Source organism: Culex pipiens, chromosome 2 (assembly GCF_016801865.2).
Source record: "Culex pipiens pallens isolate TS chromosome 2, TS_CPP_V2, whole genome shotgun sequence".
Lineage (NCBI taxonomy): Eukaryota > Metazoa > Arthropoda > Insecta > Diptera > Culicidae > Culex > Culex pipiens.
In genome coordinates, this window is record NC_068938.1 from 69,131,191 (window position 1) to 69,154,448 (window position 23,258).

Consider the following 23,258-nt stretch of genomic DNA (forward strand, 5'->3'; position numbering starts at 1 on the left):
TCGGTCGATTGAAACAGTGCCCGTAGATCGCCAGTTCAGCACTAAACGAATGCAAGGTCGTAAGAAATTTAAAAAAAATCCTAAACGAACTTTGATAGAGGAGTCAATTTCAGAGATTTTTCTCAAACTCCAGTTTGTGTTCTTCATGAAAAATTAAGACATTAAGGTTTGCCTTGGGTGGATACCACCCTTCCGCACTCCATCGCCGTACACACTCCACATTCCAGCAACCGAGCTCACCGTAAGAGAAAAAAGAGAAACAAGTCGGAAAAAAGTGAAGCTTCGCCGAAAGCGGCGCGCAAGGTACGCCTAAGTATCACACCAGGCCCCAACGCCATTCAAAACGAGTTTAACGAAAAAAAAAACAATAATAAAAACCCACGAACACCGCTCCAACTTGCTGCTTCCAAAGTGGGCAAACAAGATCGGACCGTTTTTTTTCAATTCCTGGAATGCAACCCGTTTCCTACCTGTTCCTCCGTAAGGTCATCCAAATTGGGCGAGTTGACGACGGGTGGGGCCACCACCGGCGGAATCGGGGGTCCCGAACTGCCCCAAACCGGCGCCGGGGGCAACTGGCCGGAGCTAATCTGCCAATCGCTCACCACGGTTTCGTCCACCAGCGCGGACATCCGGGAATCGCCGCCGTACTCCAATCCGGATCCACCTCCCCCAAGCATGGTGGCGGTAAAATTTTCACGACTCGAGTACACCATGGCTGGGTGGGTAATTCTTATTTACTGATTTTTTTTAACACTTTACACTGAATTGGCCCAACACACTGCACTGATAATGGCCTCACATGGCACTTGAAGGCGCAACTACACTAAGCACACACGAATCGATTAGGACGGATGAGTAATCGGGGACTGGAGCTTCCTGGTGCAGCGATGTAGCTTGAAACGGACTTCACGGTTGTACGCTGCAGGGTGACTACATAGATATATATATTTTTTTGCAAAAAAAAATAAACTTGCCATTTGGTCCAAAAATAAGCTTGATCGAATAAGATTTTTTTACATCCACTATATTTTTGAAAAGTACTCAAAACTAATTTAATCATATATTTTTGCCGCTATGGATTCATCATGAAGTTACTGTTTTTGGTTATTATTTCGTGTGTATAAATATTTAGGAATTAAAGATTTAAAATAACATGAAGATTTTTTTTCATGCTATTAATTTGAAATTTCTACAAAATTGTAGGATAAATTTCACATTTACTATTCCCTTAAAAATGCAAATCCTTTTTTGTGAATGTAATTATACTATTTACCAACTATAATTTCCTAATATATCTCTCCTATCATATTATAATTATCCACATAAAAAATAATATACAAAATCCCTGTTTAAATCGTAAAAAGTAAGTTATTCCTTTTCAAACTCATCAAGCTCTAAAATTTATGTTTCAGGCCAATTTAAAACCTTTGAATATGAAAAATTATGACAAAATTCTGAAAACGTTGTCACAATAAAGCTTAAAAAAATGTTTATGTCCAACTAGTCCAACGCTCAAAATTTAAAAAAGCTCATAAGTGACCGATTTAATCAAAAATGAAAAAAAAAAGATTGACAATATATTCTGAATAGGTAACATTTCGGTAAAGAATTCAAGTTTGCCATAAAATAAAAACAAAAAACAATCTGTATTTTTCCAAATGAATGATTTTAAGTCTATGACAATCACTAATAAGTAAATTATGAATATGTTGATAGATATAATCAAATTTCAGCTTAATTTCAACTTCAAACAAGGTATTTTTATCAGGGAAAATCCGTCAAAAAATTCAAAATTCATTCGACACAAACGAAAAAAAAAAGAGATATAATTCAGAGAAAAATCGAAAAAATAGGCGAGAAAAAGTTACCCAATTGTCAAATATGAAGCTTAAAAAATTTTATACGAAAAATTGCTTTGGTCAATCTAATCCATGTTTAATTTTAATATTAAAAACAAACTAGAACTAGGTCTAGAAGAATCACAAATTTTGCATAAGAAATTGCAATTCAATTAGTTTCTTATTGAAAATATTTGTTTCGATAAATATAAATAAATTTCAAAAACTACGTTTAACTCCTTACATTCTGTAAAAAAATAAAACCTAGATCAGTGATTTTTAATTTTTGTTATAATTTTGCTGCAAAAACCAACGATTGCTTGTTGGCATTGAAGATTAATTATAATACCAATGTGAAAACCAATAAGTTATTGGTTTTCACATTGGTATTATAATTAATTTTCAATGCCAACAAGCAATAACATAGATGAGTTTGAAAACTAAAAACATCTTTAAATGTGATATTGCACACCACATAAATTCACGTAAAATTACATGGAAAACTTGGAAATACATTCATTATTCAAGCACCAAATTTGTCTCCATATCAGAATGCAACTTTTTTACTGTGTTTACACTAAAATTAAGAAATTATTTCAAAATATGTTGTTTCCTAAGTTTACTCCCATTAAGGAAAACTATGAAGATAAACACAGTAAAAAATAATAGTAATATAACGTCGAGGAATGTTGAAAGATTTTTTGATAGAAAAAAGTGAAATATTATCTATAAAATTGTGTAAATTCAAAAATTCCACGCATTACACAAAAAATATGTAAAATTTAACCATCACATTTGACAACCTCCCAAAATAATATTTTTTTAACATTGCAGTTTAAAACTAAAACAAAACAGTACAAAACTATGATAATATTACACCGGGAAATAGTGACAGATTTTACGCCCAAATAAAATGTAATTTTACATCAGGAACTGGTAAAATTTTCATCAGTTTCTGTTGAATTTCACATTTTTACACATTATTTTAGATAAAGTCACTTAAAAAAGAGGTAATATTTAACAAATAAAATTTTCTTCTTTCCAAATTTCTACTTTTTTTACTGTGTAATACAGCCTGAGCGTTTGAGATGAAGGCGGTGAATAAAATGAAAAAAAAAACATTTAAAGGATTTTTAAAGGGATCTTAAAGTCTCAAATAATTATCAAAGCAAATACGAAATTTGAAGTTGATTTTGAAGACAAAATTAATACATGATAAAAAATATCCTCAAGTGCCTGAAAATATGTTCAAAATAGCAAATTTACGTACGTTTTTTCTGCACAGTAAAAAAATAAAACCTGCAGCGAGTTGAAAATTTAAAGCTGAAATTTACCCTCTTTTTCATGTAATTTTGCATTTTTTTGACATTACGCAGATTCTGATGTAAAATTACTATTTACGACATAAAATATGTCAGAAAAATGTGAAATGGTACATCAAAAACAAGGAAAAATTCAAGGAATTGATGGAAGGCTCTTGTTTAAAGGAGGCCAAATTATTTGGAGATTTTCTTTCGTTAAAAGAAGTTTTAGACCAAAACCAGGTAATGAAATGAAATAAAATAACTCTGTTTCAAATAATCTTCGCCTGATTTGTGTGCACCTACACAGTATTTTTTTTTGTAAATTTGGAAGGTGAAAATTGAAAGATTTTATATTACCTTTTTAATGATGTTATATTACCTCAATTTAGACTGAAAAAGTGACATTACAACAGAAAAGTGATAAATTTACAAATTTATAGATGGAAAATTAAATTTTCTCTTTCAATTCTGAAATAAAAAATGTACTTATTCACAAATGTAATATTACTGTCAAAAACCAAGATTGTTTATTATTTACTTATAAGTTTGACAGTCTTGCTCTGACAGTTTTGGTTTGGCAAATGGATGTTGGAGACCAAGGAGACATTTTCATCTTTTTTTGAATGAAATTTATTTATTTTACACATGCATTTAGGCAACATTACGGAAGAAATCTTAATTTACACCTTCAAATCTCCAAAAAAAAATTTAACCGTGAAATTTTTTCAAGAGCAAAATTTAGCTTTTTGTCGATAATTCGCAATTTATTTGCCAATTCGATTTCCCGCCTTTAGAAGCCACCCTGTCACTTTAATTACTTAGTTTTTCAAATATGTACTGTCACTGAAAGGAAGGGCTATTTTTTTAACTTGAAAATTTCTAAAAGTTTTGATATATTATCTTTAAAAAATGATATTCTGTTTAGCATTTTAAATGTAAAATTCTTATTTGGTAGACAATATTGGTGTTTAGTAAACTAATATTTAAAAAAGTTTTTGTTTATTTTCAAGCGAATAAAAAATACTGGAAAATCTTTGTACATGGCAAAACATTTGATTGAAACGTGCATGCCCGAGCAGACGGAAATAACGTGGGAATAACATTTTTTGATATTTGAAAATACTAGGCCAATAACATTTAATGTTATTTATAACAAGTTTTGTTATTCGCCGTTATGGTTTTTTTGTTATTGGATTGTTATTGTAATAACAGACTCATAACATTTTGAGTCATTCTTCGAACAAATCTTTGTTATTATTTTTTGTTATTTTAACAACTAATCCGATCATCCCAATAACATTTGGCGGTATTCTTCCATAACAAAAAATGTTATTCCCAAATTGTTTTAGCTTTCAACCAATATCAGACCAATAACAAATTTTGTTATGATAACATTAACTGTTATCAAACTCTTATGCAAAAATGGTTTTTGCAAGAATTTTCCATAACACTTTTTGTTATTTTAACATTATTTGTTATTGAAATGGCATGAATTTAGTTATTACAGTCTGTTCGGGTGTTCACTTCCTTCTTAGCTATTGTTTCTTAATTTCACTTGACCCGATTAAAATATATGATCTTTACATAAATTATTTGAAAAAATCTAAGGAAAATCCTTTAAGATCAGAGTAACAACATTGAACTGTAGCATTATTGTATCTTTCCCACACAGCGTTAGATTTAATCTCGTCCGATTCAGCTTATATTTGGTCCAGATGGTCAGTTTGGCACAGGAATCACACTGCTGGACGATGCTATGAAGGTTACAATTTTCACCTTGTCACCCTCTTAAATTCACTCGCCCCACAACACTCGCGATCACGACCCTCAAAACACTGTTTCAACGACGCACTTCCTACTCCAAGGTAACACCAGTCGGTACTAAAGTCACACCGAGTATTCCAGGGAGAGAAATTCACACTCCAACCGGCCCCGGGCGTTCCGGATGCAAACTTGGTCTCACCACAATCAACAACGAGACGTTTGGCCCCTTTTTTTTGCTCCGCTCAACTACCGCTGCTGGACGCAAACTACCGCTCTTTCTTGGACAACTCTCAGCACCGTTCTGCCGCGAGATTTAATCTCCTCATCAACCTGTTAGCCCGGAGTTTGGAGGCTGAAGAAGTGGCCAATCCAGTCAGACTTCTTTCTCCACGGAGGAGGGCACGCACACTTGAACGCGACTTCTTTCTCCCGTTTAAGGTCTGCGCGACGACTGCGGCGTTTCTTGGAGACTGACCTAAAAGGCCTTTTCGGTTTGGATGGTTTTTTTTTTCTTCTTTCACTGTACGGAGAAGAGGAGGGACCTTGGAGCAAGCTAGCTAGAACCTACTGCACAATGTTTGACGGACTTACTGACGGCCGGCCGACCAAATCAACGCCAGATTGGGTACTGAGCTGACGGATTGGACGTGCTGGCGGCGGATGGCCACGGTTGATGGACAGGGGCGTACCGAGGGAGGGGCTTTTGAGGAAAAATATTTTTTTAATATTTAGTTTGTTAAATAATGATTTTTTGTTGTTGTTGAAATTCCTCCAAAGTGTTCAGAAATACAGATCTTCGAGTTGACGTTAAAATAATTACAATAAATTTAAAAATAGGGTACGCCACTGCTTTCCGCCAGCTGCTGCACACACTTGGTTATTTACGTGTTTAATTCAAGAGTGCTTGGTTGGTTGGTGCGAGTTTAGGTGCTTGATTAGGTTACCAACTAGGCATTCAGGCAACGGCAAACGAGCCTCTACCATAGGTCTACAAGTACCCATCATCATCGTCATCATCAGCGCTTCGGTACAACACAACAGTACCAACCTATCCAAGACTAGACCGCGGCCACCGCCAGAAGAAGCAAAAAAAAAGAAACATTTCACTTTGCCCAAGAGGGGCTGCTGGCTTCTCATGATTCACACGATTAGCAAACCGCGCGGCAACTGAAGTCTCTCTTAACTAGTCTTTGAAATGGAAATTTAGCGAGAAAATTTTCGGACGCTTAATAGTTGGAGAATCGAAAGTCAGCGGCTGTTATCAAGGTGATAAGAGGCGGCCAACTGCGGCCATATCTCAGGGTGACGAGTATAACGGAATGTTGGACTGATTTGTGGCCCACGATTAGGCGTCGGGGCGATGACTATGGCGAAATTCAGACGCGGAACTCGATAATTAAATCTGTGACAAAGTTTTGGCGATGGTGCAAAATTTGACACTATCTGATTAGCAGTGTTTTGTCATTCCGGTGAAGAGTTATGACCCAACTCAATTAAACTAAGGCAAATCGAACCAAGGTCGAATCTGTCCACGTCTGTCACGTTGGATGGCCCTCAGGGTGACGAGAAAATTGAAATTTTGGAAAATGTTAAGAGGTACCCCTTGACTCGATTCTTCAAGTAAAATAAGTAACTGTGCCAATTTTAAGCCAAATCGGTTAAGCTATCGCTATTGATCGTTGAAGTTTGTATGGAAAAATCGAAAAAATGTATGGGGAAAAGCAAAAATTTCTAAATTTCACCAAGAGGTGGCGTTAAATGTTTCAGACAAAGTCAAGTGTGAGATTCTTATGTAACAATTTATGACAAACAACTTTGTCGAAGACTGCAAAACTATCCGAGTTAATAACCCTGACGAACAATTTAAAGAAGACGTTTTTATATAAAAAGATATTTGTTCACCAACTTTAACGGTCTATAGTGACCCTTAACCCTTAACTGATTTGGCTCAAAATTGGCACAGCTACTTATTTATGCCTAAGAAATCGAGTAATGGATAGGTAAATGTATGAAATTCTGAATCTTGAGGAAAAAAAATCTGATCGACTTGGGGTCTTCGGCAAAGTTGAAGGTAGATTAGGATTTTTCGGAAAAAATAGATAAAAAAAACATATTTTCGATTTTTTCTATTTAACTTTTTTAATATCAAAAAAAATAAAACCGAATTGAATTTGCATTGAAAAGTACTTTACAATTTTTTTTTTATTTGACTATTCTTAAGTCATTGCATTTAAAAAATACTTTTTGAAAGAAAAGCAACCCCAAACATATTTTTGAACAACTAAGAAAATTTCTTATAATTTTCTCTCCAAAATTTAGAAAATCGGACAATTTGTGCCTTCCATTTCAGTAGGGCACATAACTTTTGTAAACAAGAGTGCATCCCTCTCAAACCTTATGTAAACTGTTATTTGAGTGAAAGGGATACAGTTTGGTTACACAAGTTAGGGCCCTTTTGAAATCTTAGGCTCCAATGAGTTTCTGAGATACAGCTCTTCGAAGAATTCTAATCGACAAAAATGAGTTTTTCTAAGTGTCACCTAATTAGCCTTCAATGTTAAAAAATGAAACCTTTGTGAAATTTTTCGATTTTTAATAACAATAATTTCAAAATTTTAAAATCAGGCAAAACATTTAAAAAGGTCTATAAACTGATAAATTTTCTCATTTCTTATTTTTTTAAACCAAATTTAAAAAAATTGAAATTATTTTTATTGAGACATGCAGCGATGGGAGAATCTTCATCAAATGAAAATCTGTTGACGCTCATCTAATCTAATCGAACACAAGCGCAGCCAGTCCGAAGAAAGCATCCGGGAAGAACTTACGGTTAGATTACGCCTCAAGTTCCTTCTTGTCATTATTAATGATTGCAATACTTTCGAGATCCCCCGAAGTGTATTACACTCTTTAAAGCGGCCCGGCCTATTGCGTTGCATTAACCGCATGAGACAGATTCTATGAACGGAACCCACATTTCATAGAATCATCAGGGAAAGAAGAAGAAGCCGGGGACATATGCCACGGCCCGGTCCCTGAAAATCTGTTGACACTCATCAAGAGAAAAAATCGGAAAGGAACTTAGCTCTTTCTCTCGCGCCCGTAAGATCGGTAAAATGAAATTCGGCGGAACATCGATTGCATTACTACACTGGCAGGTGTTACGTCACACGACGAAAAATGGCTTGTCACTTTTTGTAGATGAACCAAGGTATGTAGATTAGATAAGGTAAGGGGGGTTTTTCTAGCTGTCAAAATAGTTAGCACGAAACCTGAATTTTATATGGAGATTTTCAAAAGTGAAAATTGGACCATTTCCGGGCAAGTTTTACCGAATTTTTCTCTGTAGGGTTGTTAAAAACCAAAATACGCTTAAAAAAAATATTGTTTTTTTTATAAATTCAGCTTGGCAGAAAAAAATCCGGTAAAATTTGCCTGGAAAATGCTCAACATTTAAACTTTTATGAAAATCTCAATGTAAAATCTAGGTTTCGTGCTTACTAACTATTTTGACAGCTGGAAAACCCGCCTTGCCTTAGTAATCTACATACCTTGTAGATGAAAAATGTATGTAAACAAAACAAATAAATTTAATTTAAGTGGTGCTAACACTGAAAATAACAAAAAAAAACTTTAAGTGATTGTTTTTTTCAGAAAGTTCGAGAGCGATTATCTTTTGCGTGTTTCGCCTCCTCTCTCTATCGCGGGTGAAGAAAGTTCTCAAGCTAAAAAGATTTTTTGCGATTATTCCATCCCTGAAGACATGTCAATATGAAGAATGCAGATTCAAAAATCGGGCCCGATTTTTTGTAGGTTTATTACCTTATAACATGATGGCATTTCATGTAAAAGTTTTATTTATATTTTTTTAACGAGATTCAAAACTCCAATGTTTTATGCACACTGAATATAACAAAAAAGTCTTCATCTTAAATTTCTTTATTTTCACGAGCATGTTATAGTCCACTCAAATAATGGGATATTTCGATGAAACTTTCTGAAGTAATAGAAAGGTCAATTCACAGTCGTGTGAGATCATCCACAGTTTTTTTTTTATTTTTGCTTTTGAGCGTTGAAGTTTGCATAAGTAAAATCGCAAAAAAAAAAAGGAAACAGCGGTTCAGAATTTGTTGGTGGGACAGGTTCCGCCTAATGTTGTCCAAATTTGAGATTCTTTTCGGTAATTGAATACCCCAAAATTAAGACCAAGGTTGCAAAACGATCCGAGATGATCCAGATTGTTGATGATTTTTTTAAGAAAAAAGTATTTTTTCCTCTGATATAACTTCAAGTAGGTATTTGACCGATTCTTCGGCTCCTTTTCAAAAAAAATCCAAGTTTTTTTCAGTGTTTTGGCTGTAGTGGCAAAATAAAAGAAGAAATCCCCCAATGTTATTACATATTTGGAAAGATAATTGATTTTCCTACAAAGACATATCATGCAGAATGAACCATATAGTACCTGTGCTTCCCCTGAAATAAAAATGTAGCGTGACGGGACAACATCGTAAAACTGGACTTTTAAAAGGCACACTATAAAAATCGCGACAGTTTTGCCAGTTTGATGTTTAAAAACTTTTGCTCTTCTACACATTATCACAATTTAAAAAACGAATATTTTGCTCCTTGAACTAAACAAATTGGTTGAGATTTGTGTTTGATGCCTGCCATTTCTTTTCGTGACGGGACAACGAAAGGAGCAGATTTATTAAAAAGCTCCTCTCCCGTTCAATGGCTTGCAGACCATATTTGGTCAATATTCGTGGATTTTAAGGTAAGAAAACGCATTTAAAGCACATTGCAATTATTGAATCATAATAAAAATGAAATCTTTCATATTAAAAATCACATTAAAAATTGAAAAATGTGACATTTTGGTGTAGCTTCGCTAAGAATCGGTCATTAATATAAGCCGATTTCTTTTCATCGCATTGATGCTAACTCATTAGGATCCACTCAGATCATTTTGCAACCTTCGAAAAAATTGTAGGGTATTGATTTACCTACAAGAATTTCAAATTTGCACAAATTTGGACGAAAACTACACTGAAGTAAAAAAAAAATTAAAATTCCTTTATTCCAGGCACCTATGTATTCCAACAATTTCCTGTCACTCTAATTTGCAATTAGATTTGAAAGGATTGCACTCTTCAAAATCATAAGTTCACAATTTTTTAAACAGTGTGCAATTAATTAAATACGACATATCACTCTAACCAAACATGACATACTCTAGATGAATTTCCAAAGATTTTCAGGTAAGCCAATTTGTTAAAAAAAATGTTATTAAAAACAAAAGTTCAACGATATAGTTGAACGTTCTTAGCTATGCAAGCTCAAAATTCTTAACATTCTAACCTCGTCAAACTTCGCCGAACGCGAGAACTCTCTACCTCGAATTACCCTGCTCGATTGCCAGCCCGCCTAACCGGCACTTTGCTCATTCAAGTCTAACTTTGTGTACATGTTATGAGTATAATTTACTCATTTGGATAACAACAGCCCATCAACCAACCGACACAGAGAGCAACTAGCAAAAAAAGAAATTGGAAAAAAAAAATTCAAAGGTGCAGCTCAACAACACGGTTTCACGTGGTGGCATCTCAGGTGGCATACATTTGGGGTTTCGTTTTCAGTCGCACTGATTCCACTCATCCACCGTTCATCAGCGCTCTCGCCAAACGCCCCAAAGTCGGCGAGCCAATTGGTTTAGTTCTGTTGTTGCTTGTTACTTTCCGCTGCTTGGCTGAGGGCATTTTTGCATACATTATGATGATATGCTCTCCGCAAAAGCGACGCTCAGCGAACTCAACAAGCTTTTTGGGGGGTAATATTGCAAAAGGGACTATAATTTTTAAGTTGTTTGTATGTTAACGGTTCAAAAACGTAATGCCTTTTTTGAAATTGTATTTAAACATTTTATTTTTCATATTAATTGTTTGAACCTTTCAAAATGTTACTCCCCACTTGTTATGATTGCAGTTTTGGGGGGGAACTCTTGCCATATATAGACAAATTTACGTGATGTTTGGTGGTGGCTGTTCCTGTTGACGTTGATGATGATAGTTCAACTGTCTGCCTCTTTTTTTTTTTTTTTGGTTTTACATTTTTGAACGAGATCTGCCGACTAGAGTGAAGTTTCGGGAAACAGAGCAGAGACGGAGCACCACTTGAGATTTACCAAGTGAGCCGCTTAAGTGGCAAAAAGTAAATATATGAGCAAACGTTGCAAAGCTTGAGCAGATCACTGTGAACTATTGTTTTGAAAGAAAAATGGTTACTAATTAGCATGCCTTTTGCATTCGTTTGGTAAACTAGCAAAGAATTGCATCTGAGGTTGCAATTCGTTCTCACTAAATTCTGTAATCAATATCAACTATACATTGAAAAAAAAAAACAATTTTTGCAACCACTTCTTGTAGTATAGTTGAATTTTCTACATCCCTTAACTATTCCCTTCACCCTTTCACATTCAAGTTTTCGTTTTTTTTTTTTTTTCTCTTTCTCTTAAATATCTCAATTCACTTCACATTCTCCCATTTACTTCTCACTTTACTACTTGTTCTTTCCCCCCCTTTTCGATTGTGTAAAATTGCATCTTGCTGCAGCAGCCATCGCAGGTTGCATCATCGGCAGCAAATTCTTGCTCTTTTTTTATTTTTATTTTTTCTTTAGCTTTCTTTCTCGGCTTTTGGAGGTGCAATAATTCGCAAGTCGCGTGCTCTCTCGCGCACACTCTTTCTCCTTAAAACACCTGCCGCATACTGCATGCGCCCTAGCACGTGACCCAAAACGAGAGGTGAGCGAAAGTTGGTGGGCTTAAATTGAGCTTAATATCGATTTCGAATAATTGATGAATACTAAGCACTCACAAGATTGCAGAATTCCTAGGCGCATTAAATATTCGTACAATGAGAGATTATCGAACATTTCCCATTAGAAATTAGAACACACGACGTCCTTGGTCCATTCACCCTCCCAGAATACCGTCCAACTCCAAGCAAAAATTACATGAGCAGTTCTCTACGGAATCGGTATTTTTTCTTTAATTTTATTTTTTTGTATTTTTAATCCGGCTGAAACTTTTTGGTGCCTTCGGTATGCCCAAAGAAGCCATTTTGCATCATTAGTTTGTTCATATCATTTTCCATACAAATTTGGCAGCTGCACGGAGAAAAAAGAGTTCACAAAATCGTGAATAAGCGTTCATGAAAAGGGGAACCACGAACAAAGTGTTCAAATCCCATGGTACGATCACAGACAAACAGACGGGACACTCGAGTGTCGAATCATCGTCCTTCTAAAACGTTTATTTCAAATGCAATTTTGTTTCGGCATCCACTCACCCGTCGCTGATGGCGCTGCTGTCGTGATAGCTCACCCGTCTTTTCTCAGTGTGTGTGATGTGTGTTTTTAAGTTGAGCGTGAGCACGTGTGAGGCAGCAAATGAAAACAAAACAATTATGATGGAATTCAGGAATTCTAACGATGATCCACAATCCAGGCTTTGCTGGACAAGATTGGGGCAGTCTTGGTCATATGAGTGGCTGACTAACGAGGACATACCTTTTCCCCACTATTAACCCGGGAGGCCTCCTAAACAGCCCGCCGATGTTGAGGCTGCTGCTGAAGCGCCCGTTACTGCGGAGGAAGCTGGATCCTATGGTGGAGTCATCTCTTTCAGAGCAACCTTATCCTTCGTGGACTGCTGCTCAGATTGCTGCTGCTGGTCGTCCTTTTTACGATGTTGCGTCGATCGTGGGCGACACGTTCCCGCGGATGTTTCCAAACGCCCATCATGGGGACCAATTCTGGTAGATTTGAATTTGATTTTTTCTATTTCAGCGGCCACTACTGCTGTTTTCGTGACCAGGGGTATCGAGATTTCAGTGGTGAAGGAATCTTCGACAGAACTAAGAAGCAACGGGAGGACCAGTTTTTTAGTCTCTGTCGTTGCGGTTGTGGTGCGTCGTTGCTGATGCTGCCGCATGATTTGGCACATGAAGTTCTGCCATTGGAAACGGAACCAACCGTGGAACCGACCCACCGTCATCTTCGGCCATCGGTGTTGATTTTTATGTTTTTCATCGGGTACTGACGATCAGCAACAACAAAATTATTTCGATCAGCTGATTATGTTTACAATCGTTATGGCGTGATTGTCTCACGCATACATTGACATGACACATGACAGTGAAGGGTTTGTTTTGGTATGTTTGGGCTGCGCTTCGGCATCAGCTCAACAGGCAGCGCTGGCGTCGCCGTGATTTGGTGGTTTGATGAAGGACGATGGATTTCAATAATAACTGTATGGAGAGTCACGTCTGTTTGTCTGTGGTACGATTTTGAAAAACGTACCATGGCATTTGAACACTTTGTTCGTGGTTCCCATTTTCATGAACGCTTGTAGTGCGTCCATCCCGGGAATTCCCGGGACAAAAATCCCGGGATTTTTCCAAAACCGGGAATTCCCGAATCCCGGGATTTTCTATAATTTGTCCCGGGAATTCCCGAAATTTAAAAAAAATATCATATTTTGGTCTGGAAATTCAGATTTGGTTGTGAAAATAGTAGAACAATAAAATCAATTAAAATTTGAATTCAGCAAATATCAGCATTAAATTGATATTTTAGGAAAAAATATTATAATTTTAATTAACAGGTCCGCAAAATGCCTAGTGCTTTAAATTTTTTTCTCTTTTATTTTGACGTATTATTTTTTTTAAAGACTATATTTTAAAGGATATATTTACGTATATTTTCGATTTTAAATTAAAAAAAAAAACAATCTCATATCAAATTATTTATAATCAAACACCGGCATCTAGGGCAAATAAGTACAAATGTAACGAATAAAGACAGCTATTAAAGCAAAAAAATATTGCATGACGTTTTGGATGACTTCGGTTAAAACAGGAACAAAACAAAACAATTTGTACTTCCAAATGTATTGCTCTAAAATCTCCTGTACCTATTTAGACTGTAATTCTGATTTTCCCTCGGTTGGCGGTAGTAACTTGAAGATAATTTGTAAAATATGTTTTATATAAAACAATGAAATCAAAACTTATCTAAAATTTTATCATTTTATTTATTGTTGTTTTGTTTTATAGACATTTTTTAAGCTGTTTTAGTCATGTAATATTAAAATGTATATAAAAGAAAAAAAAATAAAAAGAATTCCAGATTTTTTTTTTAAAAGGTCCTATAAATATATGGAAGACAAAAGCATATTGGACCTTTTTTAAAAAAAAAAAAAAACTAAAGAATTATGTAATTTGATTCGCAAATAAAAAAATTAATCATACTGGAATTAAAAATAGTAGTTGATATAAAATCCTAAACACCACAAAGACAAAAAAAAAATTCTTTTAGGCTATTTTAAAACTGTCGTCTTTGTTCAGATTGAAGTGAGAATTATCACCATTTGATATTATTAAGCTAATTCTATGATTTTAAGCTTGAAAACATAACAAAAATATAATGAAACATAGATTTTATTACTGATTAAAAAATTTCCCGGGATCCCGGGAATTCCCGGGATTCCAAAAATATTTTTCCCGTTTCCCGGGAAATTCAAAACCCGGGAAAATTGGACGCCCTAAACGCTTGTTCACGATTTTGGGAACTTTTTTTTCTCCGTGTGTCCATACAAAACTGATATGTAAAAGTTCAAAAATCTGTATCTTTTGAAGCAATTTTTTGATCGATTTGGTGTCTTCGGCAAAGTTGTAGGTATGGATATGGACTACACTGAAAAAAAATGAAACACGGTAAAAAAATTGTTGATTTTTAATTTCACTTTTTGTCACTAAAAGTGACATCTTGACAGAACTCGTCCGTCTCCAACCCTCGAATTTTGAGAAAATAAATTCCGTGGAGGTCGAGTAATGTTCGTATGTGGTAAAATTTTGCAAAATTTTGTGTCGCGTCGTTCTCAGCTTCCATATATCCGATTTCGATTCTTCTGAATGTAGATGAAAGCTAGTGTGCTGAACCTGGGCGAGTTGCCGCGCAAATTTCGAAATATCCATCTGTTTTCGGATGCGGCCAGACTTTTCAACAAAATACACAGTTTTCAAATGAAAATATGGTCAATTTTTTTCATTTTCATATCTTTTATTTATCTCAAAAATTGCATTTTTCGAGCTCTACAATCTCCCAAATTTTCATCCAGATTCATAATATGGTGCTGGAGTTAGAGCCGTTTGATTAACCTACCATAAGAAAAAAAATCCCTAAAAAAAGGTAAAAGCCCACCTGGTGACCTTCGCCAACACTTTTCATTTCCGATTTTATCCGAAATTTCTTTCTACATTCATAGTACAGACCATGAGTGAGCATCTGAAACAAATTTGACATCTATCGGCAATCCGGATCAATTTTTACAGCGATTTACTTTTTGCCTTTCTTACTAAAGAAAGGTATAGGTTTTACTTTAAGGCTGGACGTCATTTCCATCTTCGTAAATATGTCGATTCAGCATGAATTTTAATTCGAAAAATTGTAAAAAAATCACACTGCATCGATTTTCGACGCTTCGTCGCCAAGTCGACAAGTTGTCAAGTTGAGCTTCGAATGCTGGCGCGAGAATGCTGGCGCATATATTTTGTGGCTCGACTTATACTCGTTTTGTAGTAGCTTGTCTACCGATGTTTCCTACAACATGTAAGATATCGTAGCTTTTCGGTTTGTTTTGCCCTGTCCGTTTTTGCATAACTGTCCAATGTTTATGCACAAACTTTTGTGACATTTTTTGAACATTCATCCGGCAACAATCAATTTGTTTTTCGTGCGCTTCTAAAATCGCCTAAAAGTAGACTTCATTTTTTCGTGATTTCGTAAGTTTATTTAACAGGGTTCATTGAATTCCAATAGGAGCTTTCTAAGCTTTTCATCGTTTATTTCGTTTTCAAAGTTTTCAACGCCGGCAACGCCAATGTCTTTCTACCTAAGTTTCTCGCGATTGAGTGTGTAGTGGTGCGGTTGTTAAAAATAGCTATCTCTGACTCTGTCACTTTCGTAGAAGCTGAATGGCTAGCTTCCCTGCACTGTGCGGCACACGCGGTTCGCTTGTACCTCGGTTTTGCATGGCTTGGTGCGCTGGAACGATGAACCAAAATACCAACACACAAAAGGGCTCGTACCGAAGCTAAAAAAACAAAACCGCGGTGTGCGTTGTCACTGGCGCATGGGAAGCTTGCTATGATCGCGTTTGTCATAAACGCTTGTTTGATTACAAACGTACAAACATATTGTACGACTGAATTTATTCTTTTGGTGAAAATTGCGTTTTTTATTTCCTTTGGAAATCATATCATTTATAATTCATTGCTTTCATCATAAGACTTTCTTATGCGCTGACGTTATAAATAAACAAAGTCGATGTTATGAATTGAAAAAAGTTCCACCATTGTTATATTCTTTAGTAAGAAAGGCTCTATCTCACCCCATGTAAGATTAAATCGGGGTTTTGATATGTTTTAGAGGACATCAAATGCCAACTTTTCAGAAATTTCCAGAATGGGAAAAAAATCTTTGACCGAGTTATGAATTTTTGAATCAACACAGTTTTTTTCAAAAAATCTAAATATTGGTCGCAAAAATTTTTCAACTTCATTTTTCAATTTAAAAACGAATTTGCAATCAAAAAGCACTTTAGTGAAATTTTGATTAAATGCCATTTTAAAAGCCATTTTTAGGTAACTTTTTTGAAAACAGTCGCAGTTTTTTAGTTTTTTAAACTAGTGCCCATGTTTGCTAATTCTCGAAAAAAATATTTTTGAAAAGCTGAGAAAATTCTCTATATTTTGCTTTTTTGAACTTTGATGATACGACCCTTAGTTGCTGAGATATTGCCATGCAGAGGTTAAAAAACAGGAAAATTGATGTTTTCTAAGTCTCACCCAAACAACCCACCATTTTCTAATGTCGATATCTCAGCAACTAATGGTCCGATTTACAATGTTAATATATGAAACATTCGTGAAATTTTCCGATCTTTTCGAAAACAATATTTAAAAAATAAATCAAGGCTAACATTTCAAAAAGGCCAAACATTATTCATTACGCCCTTTTGAAATGTTAGTCTTGATTTTAAATTTTTGAAAATATTTTTTTCGAAAAGATCGGAAAATTTCACGAATGTTTCATATATTCATTACCTAAAAATGGCTATAACTTGAAAACGGTGCACTTAAGTACTTTTTGATTGCAAATTCGATTTTACATCGGAAAATGAAGTTGAAAATTTTTTGCTACCAATATTTAGATTTTTTGAAAAAATCTGTGTTGATTCAAAAATTCATAACTCGGTCAAAGATTTTTTGCCCATTCTGGAAATTTCTGAAAAGTTGGCATTTGATGTCCTCTAAAACATATCAGAAAATAAATTAAAATTAAAAATAGTGTTTTTTTGCATATCAAGTTTTAGTGACAAAAAGTGAAATTAAAAATCACATTTTTTTGCTAATCAAGTTGTTGTGACAAAAAGTGAAATTAAAAATCACCAATTTTTTTACCATGTATAATTTTTTTCAGTGTAGTCCTTATCCATACATACAACTTTGCCGAAGACACCAAATCGATCAAAAAATTCCTTCAAAAAATACAGATTTTTGAATTTTCATACATCATTTTTGTATGGACAGCTGAAATTTGTATGGAAAATTAAATAAACAAACTAATGATGCAAAATGGCTTCTTTGGGCATACCTAAGGCTACCAACTGTACGGATTTTTTCCTTACCGTACGGATTTTCGACCTTCTCCGCGGATTTTTAACAGGCCGGAATTTTTGTACGGAATTTTTCGCATAATACGGATTTGTACGGAATTTTAACAACTTTTTAAAAATTTCATTGCTTTTTTGATTGGGCCAAAGCTTTCTCTAATTAGATATTTTTATTTAACTGTCAGTTTGATTTTAAAGGGATAACTTGCATAATTTTCCGGGTTTTCCTCAGTTCAAACTTGATTGTCAATGATTGTTCTTTTCAAAATCCTTACAAAACATATTTATTAAATAAAAGATCAAATTTTGGCTTGTGAAAACCTTGTGTTGTGCTTGTATTTATAGGACCTCTAGAAATGTTTTCGTGAAAACACTAACAACGATATAATTCTTAAAAGCAAACTTGACATTTCGTAAACTTTTAAACGTTTAACAAAAATATTTTTAATTCACAAATTCCAAACTCGTCTAAATAATTCCTTGACAGTTTTTGTTATACCATGGTGTCATATCGGTAAAGTATACGGATTTTGGCTCAGCAAGAGTTGGTAGCCTTAGGCATACCGAAGGCACCAAAAAAGTTTCAGCCGGAATAAAAAAAACAAAAATGAAAGAAAAAATACCGATTTTGTAGAGAATTCCTCTTTTGGTAATAAAAATTGCTTCGAAAGAGTGGGTAATTTATTATAGTGTTACCTAAAACTTTGCCGAATACATCAAATCGATTCCCATGATACAGATTCCCGAATATTTACGTACCGGTTTTGTATGGATAGCTGCCATTATTGTATGGGCGAATCAATTATTATTCAAAATGGCTCCCTTAAATAGTTTAGTCAAATAAAAAAATACAAAATGTGACAAAATCGACCTTTTCCGTGGAGGACGTCTTACATGACGAAATCCAGTAAACCGCTGAAATCATCGTATCCAAGCGAAGCAAAGCGAAATATAGTTGAAAAAATTAAAAAAAAAATAAGTGTATGAGGAAAACATGGCAAAGTCCAACCAGGGAAATATGTCTTCTATTTTGGCGATGGGACATTCCCGTAAATTTATTGCAAAAATTAAAGCGGCCATACCTACTGCATTGCATTACCCGCAGCGACAGATTCTGTGAACGGATCACAGAATGAACACAAAGGAAGAATGCGTGGACATACCGTATCTAACGCGTAGAAAAGAAAGTCGGGTAAATTTGTATATGTTGGAGTTAACTATCATCTGAGTATTTTTCTATTTTTGTTGAAAAAGGGCCTTTATTTTACAATTTCACTTACCCTTAATTTTTATTCAGTGTCATTTGGCCAAAAAACTGGTTTGGAAATGGCATTTGAAGAACCTTATCAATACAAATGTTTATCTGGCAACACAGAAATCAGCAATGCTGAGAAAAATCTGCAATCTTTTGTGAAAGTTCTATTCTACCCAAAATGTATGAATTCATTAGGTGAGTTTGGGCTCGGTTTTTTTTTTTTTGTATCTTAGTAAAATGCTGAAATTTTCAAAATTTGAAAATAATAAAAACCGGAATGATCTACCAGAATGCTTTATCAAGCTTAACCTAGAAAAAAATATACTCAAGAATATTTTTTTAGTGACATTTTTACAATACTTTGAAATTTTTTGTTCAAAAATTCAAGTGGTATGCATTTTGAAAGTAATGTTTATTTTTAATTTCTGAATAACATGGTTTAAATTTTGTGTCAGTTGTGCTCGCTCAATTTTTCAACATCAAAATTATTTCTTAAATCAATTTGCATCCCTCACAGCCCAACAATTTCATTCACGCAATAAAAATAACACTGCTGCTGCTGACTCAAAAGTACAAACACCCCATCACAAAGTGTTGTTTACTCGCTGCTGACCGACACATGTCCCCCGCGCCACATTTCGCCTCCATTCCGATGCTGCTGCGTGGGTCCACGTCCCCACACACAGCTGCTAGCTGCGCGGTCAAGGTCATTGCACCGCGCCAGGACCAGGATTAATGCAGCTCGGCAATTTCGCAAAATCGATTCAAGAAGTTAGGAAACAAGGACGGGGTCACTTACCTCGCTGACGAACGCCATCCTGGACCTGGTCTCTTCTGCAACTAATCCTTTTGTGGCCACGAAGGGTTTGGGGAGGGCGGGACGTCACTCGAGGTGGTGGCCACCGGAAGGTGCGCACGAGCAGGCAGGCACACTCACTCGAATGTTTGTAAATACACACACGCGATGACGCGTTGTTTTTCTTCCGTGGCCGAAGGAGTACGGTTCCACCGTCGTTCCCAGAGTGGACGGCGGGGGGAAACTCTAGTCTCCAAAATCCAATTACGCTGGGGCCAACACTCTTCTCAATTACGTAACGCCAGATTAGAGCGTGATGTTTTCGCTGCTGCTACTTCTGTCTTCTTGGTGGTGGCTTTTGCGGCCAGGTTCTCACTCCGGAATGTGGCCTCAATTGTCGGCGCAATCCCCCCCCTGCGGGAATCGTCTTCGGACACGATTTTCCTCGGCGAAATTTTCCGTAAACACACCCCTCCTGACCTCGCCTGCCCTTCTCCCTGCTCTGGGAGGGATGAGGGAACCCCGGGAGGGACGGATGCGGCGGAATTGTGCTGAAAAATCTTACTTCAAGAAAACGGCCAACAAACGCGATGCAAAATAAGAAAAAGATGGAGACTAGCTGCTGCTGCTGCCTTTCCCCATGAGTGATTTTCTGCACACTTTCGTGTGTGGCCACTTGCGGCCCTCGCCGTGTCCGCACAGAATCCGGAACTTGAGCAACTCACTCGGAACGGGGCAAATTTCAACACAGAGCAGCGAAATCGAAACTTGTGCAACGCCTCCGCCACTCGAAACTCAAACACCAATCTTCCTCCCCCCACGAAACAGACCACTTCACAACACTCCCGGAACCGACCAACAGCGCAGGAAACCCGGAATCTTGGACCGAACCGAAAAACACCTCGGGAAAAACTCTTTCGCAAAATCGAAACACTTTTTTTTCACGTCTTCGCCTCTTCACCCCCTTTCAAGCGGAGCTGTCAAACGCGAGAATTTCTGTACACACAGATTCGCCTCCCGGGGGGGTATACGGAGCGGTGGCGCAGGAGGAGGTGGAGGAACCGTGGACACACGCAAACCACGGAACACCGTGCGGATGACGGTACACAAACACACGGACGAAAAGAACACGGAGTAAACTTGTTTTTCTTTGGCGATTTGACAGGTTTGTTGTTTTGGTCTAGATCAGTCGGGACGCGAACCCGCTTTTTTAGCTGTAAAATGTTTTAGCTGAAGCGCAAGACACGCAAAGCGCGTGGTTTGAAATGACCGTTAAGCGTGTCTAATTTCAGGCGCGTAGCCTGCGTTGCAGAAATGTAGGCGTTTTTGCCTACCTCAGTGGTGGTGGTAAAAAAGGTGGATAACACCAGAGGATAATAGAGACCATATAATTTGAAAAAAAGTCATTCATTTCGATTCATTTTGATAAAAAAACACATTTTTATCGCAAAAACTTAAAGGAGTCCAAATTACCCCCACATTTTTGTGTGAGGGTTATATGAACACCCCTATGGGGTAATTTGGACATGCATTGTGGGGTAATTTGGACATGCCTTGTGGGATAATATGGACACATTTTTAGGGGTAATTTGGACAAATATTGAAAAAAAGTTTAACATTTGATTTTTTGAGCATGTTTTATATCCTTCAATCTGGTTTTGTAATTGCTTTATATTTTTAAGTTTTTTTTTTTGCTCACAATATTTCATCAAAGGTTTAAATAATGATTTTGTAATAGAATTATAATTCAATAGGAAGATAACAAATAGTTTAGTATACATAATTTAATCATTCATTCTGAAATTAGATTTATCTCAACCAAACTTTATTTAGAACTAGTTATCCTGAAACTATCCATTTTTTAATTTTTCATTCCGTAGCCCTTCAAATTTAAACATTATTGTAATGGGCTATCTACAATCACTTAGCTTAGAACATCTAAGTAAAGTAGTTACTTGGGAAAGTACGCAACTTACGGCCGTCATCCACAATCAACTTAGAAATTTTGCTGGGCTGATATACGTTGCTATGCAGTTGTTTGTTTACCTTTGATATTGAAACGTCAACTTACCGTAGATTTTGAAATTTTTCAAACCATACGTCAGTTTCTAATTTGATTACTTTTCCATTGTAGAAGCTCGGCTTCATTTCCATTGATTCAAATTCCTAAGCTAAGTGAAATTTTCTAAGCTAAGTGATTGTAGATAGGCCATAAGTCAGCATAGAAATTAGAAATGTCAAAGTTATTAATTAAAAACAATCAACATTAGAGTCTAGTTGAACGCCAAATGTGCAGTAATAAGATTTTCATCCATTCGAATATTGAAATAAATTTATCTAAATTAAAAAATAGGCGTTTTGTGAAAGTTCTCATTGCTCACATTCCTTTTTGTGTGTTTTTACACCACGTGGACACTTTTTTGGAATCTTTCCCCCCCCCCCCCCCCCTCGTGAACAATTGTCCATACAACCATACAAAAAAAACTGTTTTGTATGGATCGTGGACAATCGCCATATCCCCCCCCCCCTCCCCCCTTAAGTGTCTACGTGGTTTATGGATGGTCCATAGACATTCAGGTATGTCCAAATTACCCCCCAGCCACGTCCAAATTACCCTCATAGCATCGTCCAAGCAACCCACTTAAACAAAATTTGTCTACTTTTTTGCCATCTAATCCCTGCAAAACATTATTTCCCAACCCTCAAATATTAGAACTTAAGGCAGTGCCAACCGGCATTTGGAAACTTTTACATATTATACTACTGATAAGGCTATCACTTAAATTGCCATTTTCACTTTACACCCGAAGAAAAGGTGATTTTTAAAGGGGTGTCCAAATTACCCCCACTGTCCATATTTGTTTATGTTTTTGGTTTTGGTTTTGGGTTTGGTTTGGCGGCATCCATAAAGTATGTTCCTCGCTCTACCGGGGAGAGGGGGTCTGAGCAAGTGTGACATTACGTGTTATAAGTATAGGAAAAGCGTGACAAAGGAGGGGAGGTGGGGTAAATTTTGGGTAATTTTAGCGTGACGTACTTTATGGACGAAGCCTTTTGGTTTTGGTTTTGGGTTTGTATATAAGTATTTTTTTGTAGGCATGTTTCTCGGCAACGTTTTGGTTAAGTTTGAGATATTCATCAATTCTTATGTAAAATTATCCGGGGAACGTGATGGCGATCAAATACAAAAAATGAAACGCGTGGAGCTCACGTTTTTAACAATAAACTGCTATCGAAAAAGGGTCGGGGCATTTTTTCTCATTTCGTGTAAGTTGGCAAAAAATGACCCAAATGTAAACATTGTATTTACCCCACCGTATCTCACTTACTTTTACGGATATTGACAGAAGGGACCATCCACAAACCACGTGGACACTTTTTGGGAAATCTCAACCCCCCTCCCCCTTCGTGGACAATCGTCATACCCCCCTCCCCCCTTAACTGTCCACGTGGTTTATGGTTGTTCCCGTTGCTTTGAGAGGGATTTCATTCATTTGTTTATAAAACTAGTAAAAAGAAAGTTCTGAATTTAGTGTTTAGGCAACTAAATTGAAAATATCAGCAA

General features: G+C 36.1%; 2 protein-coding genes across 3 annotated transcripts in view; both read right to left on the bottom strand.

The window, feature by feature from the left end:
* LOC120430329 (uncharacterized) overlaps positions 1–879 on the bottom strand; it is a 45,081-nt gene extending 44,202 nt beyond the window's left edge. Inside the window, exon 1 of the mRNA XM_039595429.2 lies at positions 471–879. Within this exon, the coding sequence (XP_039451363.1) occupies positions 471–716 (246 nt within the window). The 5' untranslated portion in view covers positions 717–879. The remainder of the gene's footprint in view (positions 1–470) is intronic.
* LOC120428848 (germinal center kinase 1) overlaps positions 1–20,794 on the bottom strand; it is a 178,813-nt gene extending 158,019 nt beyond the window's left edge. Inside the window, exons 1-2 of one of the 2 annotated variants that reach the window (XM_052708111.1) lie at positions 20,524–20,794; positions 19,697–20,244 (exon numbers count right to left, since the gene is read on the bottom strand). In XM_052708111.1, the coding sequence (XP_052564071.1) occupies positions 19,697–19,714 (18 nt within the window). In that variant the 5' untranslated portion in view covers positions 19,715–20,244; positions 20,524–20,794. Of the gene's footprint in view, positions 1–19,696 lie in introns of both variants that reach the window. The other variant, XM_052708110.1, reaches the window with a different exon arrangement.
* Positions 20,795–23,258: the final 2,464 nt, after the last annotated feature.